Source organism: Peromyscus leucopus, chromosome 4 (assembly GCF_004664715.2).
Source record: "Peromyscus leucopus breed LL Stock chromosome 4, UCI_PerLeu_2.1, whole genome shotgun sequence".
In the NCBI taxonomy this organism is placed as follows: domain Eukaryota; kingdom Metazoa; phylum Chordata; class Mammalia; order Rodentia; family Cricetidae; genus Peromyscus; species Peromyscus leucopus.
In genome coordinates this window covers 120,622,147-120,628,377 of record NC_051066.1, presented here as the reverse complement: position 1 = coordinate 120,628,377, position 6,231 = coordinate 120,622,147, and the positions used below count along the sequence as shown (strand labels likewise).

General features: G+C 44.0%; 1 protein-coding gene across 1 annotated transcript in view; it reads right to left on the bottom strand.

Annotated features, from left to right (window-relative positions):
- Nucleotides 1-632: 632 nt before the first annotated feature.
- The window catches only part of Kat14 (lysine acetyltransferase 14), a 45,871-nt gene continuing 40,272 nt past the window's right edge, over nt 633-6,231 (bottom strand). Inside the window, exons 10-11 of the mRNA XM_028893249.2 lie at nt 5,121-5,311; nt 633-1,702 (exon numbers count right to left, since the gene is read on the bottom strand). Coding sequence (XP_028749082.1) covers nt 1,529-1,702; nt 5,121-5,311 — 365 coding nt within the window. The 3' untranslated portion in view covers nt 633-1,528. The remainder of the gene's footprint in view (nt 1,703-5,120; nt 5,312-6,231) is intronic.

Genomic DNA, 6,231 nt, shown 5'->3' with positions numbered 1-6,231 from the left:
GAGGTGTGCTACTATGAGTAGGCTTTAAGAGATGTCAAAAGCCCACACCATCCCAGTTAGCTTTCTCTCTGCTTCATGCTTGTGTCTCAGGATGTGAGCTCTCAGCTTCTGTTCCAGTGCCAGGACTGCCTGCATGCCTGCTGCCATGTTCCTTTACCATGATGGTCATGGATTCTAAACCTTTGGAACTGCAGGCCCCAAATAAACTCCTCGATAAGTTGCTTTGGTCATAGTGTCTTATCAGGGCAATAGAAAAGTAACTAAGATAGGGCTTATGACCCATTATCACCAAAAACCTTTAAAAGGTAAAAAGTGCTTGGGAGGAAGGAAGAAGAAAATAGGAAGATGCTAGATGGTGTTGCTCTAAATCCTCAAAGAGTCTCAACTGTTGCTCCAGGTAACAGAGAAACGCTGTCCTCAACACAGGGATTCAAGCTACAGGCAGAGCCCATGGGCAGAGGATGTAAATAGTGTTCCACATGGTAAAGTTTTAAATGTGCATGGCAGTGTTCTATAAAGCATTCAGCTCTCTCTGGATTTTCAACCCAACCCAAAGCCCACAAAGGAAGAAAACAGCCACTGATCCTAATTAAAGACAAGTTGAGTGCAAATGACTGAGCTGAAGCCCTGGCTGCGAGTTGTTACACGTAAGGTTTTTATTTGAGAATATCTGATACTTTTAGAAATGCACTTATGGGTCCAAAGACACCTGCAGTCCATCTCCAACATTTGCAACATAGGAAGCAGCTTCCTCCTGCTGCAGGGCATGCGTTCTGCCTGCACCACTCCATGACTCCACTCCTGAGGTGCAACTGTTGTGGGCATGAGAAGGGCCAGGGAGGGCATCTAATGTATCAGGCTCAACTGTTCCTCTCAAGCAATTTTCCCAGGCCAGGCCAAGAATGAACTCCTTATACCAGGTCAGTGTCCCTGCAAGGAGATGCTAGCAGGTAGATCAGGTAAAGCAGCATGGAGATAAACAATGAATTTATTCCTCCTGACTGGACCAGAATCAGCAAGAGACAAAAGGACTTCAGTGCCCCATGAGTCTTCTGAGACTCAATGACAGCACACCACAGGCCAGGAACAGGGCTGGAATCATTCCTGGCACCTTATAATCTCTCATCTCAGGACAGCAGAAGGCCACGTGGGCACTGCAGACCTTGAACACCTTCCACGTTTCTTGAGCTCTAACACAGGGTAAGCAGGCCCTTCCTCACAGGCTTCCGTTCGGCAGCTCTCTTGTGCTCACTCATTACTGTGTGGGAAGAGGATGGCAGAGTCGCTTGGTTTTGGTTAACAGTGGAGTCCAGGATGCCGCTGCAAGGCCACTCCAGGATGGGCTGGAGGGTTTCTGGATGGAAGGGCTGCCTACTTGTACCACTGCACATGGCTTCACTCACCCAACTGGGCCACACGGAGGCTATCACCACCAGGAGAGCAGGCCCGCGGCAGGACCACTGCCTCACAGCTCCTGAAGGCCCATTCTCTGACGGTACCCACGTTCTCTGGGCAGAACTGGTTCACCTCAGCGTCGGAGCCTCAGGAAGAATGCGTGTTTACACTCTGTACTCTCCAGGGGGTAATACTTATCATAAAAATCCAGAACGTACTCCTCAGTCTTGAAGCCAAACTTCTGATATAGCAGCATGGCAGGGTTGCTTGCCGAGACGTGAAGAGTCACATCCTTGCCCATGCACGTCTGCCAAAGAGTAGAGAAACACGAGGTGAAGCCACAGGATGGGGAGAGAATGAACGAGTGAAGACAACCTTCAGAAGGAAACACGTGGGGTATTAGGGACTGGGGCTGAGGCACGGCAGCACCTAGCAACAGCTGGAAATCCAGGAGCACTTTGCCACTGAGCTGTGTGTCTCCAAGACTAAAGGATTCATGTGCTGGGGGCAGGGGTGGGGTGGGGGATTTGTTTCTACCCTGAAGCAAAAGTCCACAGAATATATTTTGTTATATTACATATATTTGTTAATTTATACTATTTACTTTATTTTACTGTATGTCTGAATGAATGTCTATGTACCACATGTGTGCAGGGGACTTCAGGTCAGAAGAAGTGTTAATCCCCTGGAACTGAGGTTACAGATGGTTATGAGCTGCCATGTGGGTGCTGGGAACCAAAGCTAGGTCTTCTGCAAAAACAGTAAATGCTCTTACAGCTAAGTCATCTCTCCAGCCCTGTTTATTATTTTAGTTACATTTTACTTATGTATTATCGTGTGTCAGGGGTGATGTGTGTGTGTGTGTGTGTGTGTGTGTGTGTGTGTGTGTGTGGGGACTTGTGCATGCCATACTGCACAAACTGGAGGTAAGAGGACCACTGGGAGTCAGTTCTTTACTTCCCCCTGTGGATCCCCAGTGTTACACTGAGACCATCAGGTTCAGGAGCAAGTGCTTTGACTCACTGAGTCATCTCACCAGCCTCCATATTACTGTATTTGTAATTCAATTAAGTTTAAATATCAGACACACCAGTACCAACAAGATGACAACCTTGAAGAACTAGAGAACGAGAAATTCTGTTTTCCATAGAGATGACAGTTACACCATCTCCACAATTGTACTAATTCCTTTCCTAGAAATGCTAGAAAACATACTAAATTACATACATAACTTCTAAATACAAAATCTTAATTATAAAGCCTGAAGATCTTGTACACCTAAGTCCTTAGGTCTCTTTAAATCTGACATAATTAACTTCCCAGAATTGAGGTTTCGGTATTTAGAGAAAAAGAGCAGAGAAGGTTCTATGAATATAAAGGCATGTTTTTAGATTCTTTAATCAGCCACACAGAATGATATACTCCAGGCCACACAGGTATGAACTGTTTAATGAGGAAGGTATGAAAATGCTGCAGTTAACAATCCTTAAAATGAATGAGTTCAAGGACACAGTGTAAGACAACCAACAGTTTCCTTCTTGGTCTATTTAATTTTTCACTGTGCCTCCAAACACTTCTGAGACAAGAGAATATGATTATTATCCCAAGGACAACAGCATGTGTGAGCACATAGAGCAATTCTATAGGGTGATGGCAGTGGTTTTAGCTAGTCCATACAGACATCTAACCATGGCCATCACCAGGTACTATAACTGAGCCCAGGTTTGGGTCCTGGGCTTACAGTCTGACCGGGATACAAAGTGCCCACACGTACAGAAGAGCTGAGCAAACAGTCCACAAGGACCCGCCTCCATGACAACCCAAGGATGCCTTCCGAGCTATTACCCCACCCTACTCCAGCCGAGAGTAACAAGAGAGCCAGAGAACGGCACAGGCACTCTGCGAGAGAAAGATGAATATAGTGGAAATGCATCCTGAGGGAGCATCAAGCAGAGAAAGGATGTGGATCAACACAAGGCAGCATGTGTGAACACTAGGCAATGTCTTACCGTCTCTGCCTTAAAAGTGATTTCTAGAAAGATGCTTCTAAGATTCCTACCCACATCTAGGAATCAGTAAGTGAACTTCATTAACATTGGAAAGAGAGGGGTTGGGGATTTAGCTCAGTGGTAGAGCATTTGCCTAGCAAGCACAATGCCCTGGGTTCGGTCCTCAGCTCCGGGAGGGGGAAAAAAAAAACATTGGAAAGAGATGCTTGGTTAAGCATTAGAAAAACACTATCATTTCCATCCTCTCTTGAGGCAAGAAGATCTCAAGTTCCAGTCCAGCCTATGCTATACAAGAGAAACCTTATCTCAAATAAAACGAAGAATTTTGCCCAAATCATTATTGCATAATCTTTGTTGTTGTTTTTGAGACAGGATTTCTCTGTGTAGACCAGGTTTGGCCTCCAGAGATCCACCCGCCTCTGCCTCCGAGTGCTGGCATTAAAGGTGTGTGCCACTACCTCTCAGTATGCATCATCTTCTATACCAAATAGTTTCTAAATAGAATTTACCAGAAGAATTCTTGAGAAACAAAAACATTCTTGCTTGGTGGCATTGTACCTCAGGAAGCTAAAGGTTCAAAGAGACAAGTAAGTTACCTATACTTATTAGCTCATGCAATAAAAATGTTTATTGTTTTATAAAAAAAACATCATTGCTGGACCAGAAGTGGTAGCACATGCCTTAAGGCCCAGCACATAGGAAGCAGAGGCAGGAAGATCTCTGTGAGTTCAAGCCTAGCCAATGCTACATAGTGAGATCCTGCCTTAAAACAAACAAACAAACAAAAAATCCTTGTTGGGTGCAGTAGCTCAGGTCTATAATTGGAGCTCTTGGAAAACTGCCATGAGTTCAAGACTAGCCTGGGTGACTGCGGTGGTTTGAATTAAGAATGGCTCCCAGAGGCTCTGAGATTTGACTGCTTAGTCACCAGGGTATAACACTATTTGAAAGAATTAAGAGGTGTGGCCTTGTTGGAGGAAGCGTGTCACTAGGGGTGGGTTTTGAGGTTTCAAAAGCCCAAGCCAGGCCCAGTGGCTCTCTATTCCTGCCAGATACATCAGATCCAGAAGTCTGCCTGTGTGCCATCATGCTCCCACCATGAGGATAATGGACTAAACTTCTCAAACTATAAGCATGCCCCAATAAAATGCTTTCCTTTATAAGAGTTGCTATGATCATGGTGTCTCTTCACAGCAGAACACTGACTAAGACAGTGACACAGTAAATCCCATGTCAACCAGGGTTTAGTATCAACAACTTGCCTAAAAAGCAAAACAAAACAATCTTTTGCTTGTGGGAGGAAAAAATCATTGCATTCATTCATTCATTCTGATTGTACTGCTCATTGATTCAAGTGTGATAAATGTTTATAAACAGATAATACACCCTCACAGTCATGTGAGACTAATTCTAAGAGCAGAACAGTATCAACACAGAACTGCATGTGCTTTACAGTTTTACATGTGGTATTGCTGTTTTATTTATGATACATGTTCACCTAGGGGCTTCTCTAAAGCCAAGAATAGAATCTTATTTTAGGGGCTGGAGGTTTAATCCATGAGTTTCCATAGTCTCATGATTGGTGACAATGGCTTCCTTTTTGCTTGAGCCACGCTGGACAAGCCAGCTCAGCCTCGTGCTTCCTCCAAGTCTTTCAGGGAAGCCCTGAAAGGTAAATCACCTAATTTAGGTAAATCATGAGCAGAGAGAACTTACCTGAATCAGATGATAGATCATGAATGTGGCAATCCCCGCTCTTCTCCATTCAGGATGGACAAGCAGAAACGAAATGTAAGCTTCGTTGTACTTCACGTCCGGAACCATGAAGCCAAAGGCAACAATGACTTTTTTATAAAGGACTACAACACTGAAGTCTGGATACTGCAGACACTCAGAGAGGTCAATGCCTAAAGAAAAGAACCAGCCAAACACTCAGGCCATGTGCCTTTTGGAGCTAATGAAAACAAGCTCTTCAGCCTGTACTTATTGTTACACCTGCATGCTAAAAAACATTCCCCAAATTGGAAGCAAAGACATTACCATAGATACCACACATTCAGATCAGAAAAATGCATTTTAGAAAATATCAAAATTAACATAGTCTTTCCTAAGTACATATGTTAAAAGCAGAGACAGGACAGGTTGGGTAGCAGAGAGTACTCCAGGTTCAGAATGGACACACCTGGCTTTGACTCAGCCTCGTCTACCATGTGTGTGATTTGGCACATTTTAAAATGCCTCATTTCTTGCAATGTATTAAGACAAGGTACATACTGAGCCCTGACAGAGGTCCCTGAAAGTGCCAATATCATTTTCTCTCCTTTTTCTTCAAATTTTGTTGTTATTATTATTGTTGTTCTTGTGTGTGTGCGTGTATGTATGAGTGCAATGCACATGTGCCATGGTATGTGTGTGGAGGTCCAAGGACAACTGTGGGAAGTCTGTTCTCTCCTTCCCTGTAGAATCTGAGGATGGAATTCAGGAGGCAGGTTTACAGGCAAGCACTTCTACCAGCTGTGCCATCTCATGAGCCTGCTAATATTTTCTTTATCCCACTCACACACCATTGACAACCTTTCTATGAAAGCTTTCACAATAAAATAAAAATTTTAGGCAGCTGGAGAGATGGCTCAGTGGTTAAGAACATTGGCTGTTCTTCCAGAGGTCCTGAGTTCAATTCCCAGCAACCACATGGTGGCTCACATCCATCTGTAATGAGATCTGGCACCCTCTTCTGACCTGCAGGCATATATGTAGACAGAACACTGTATATATAATAAATAAATCTTTTAAAAATAATTATAGATGGTGTGCATAATGTGTGGCA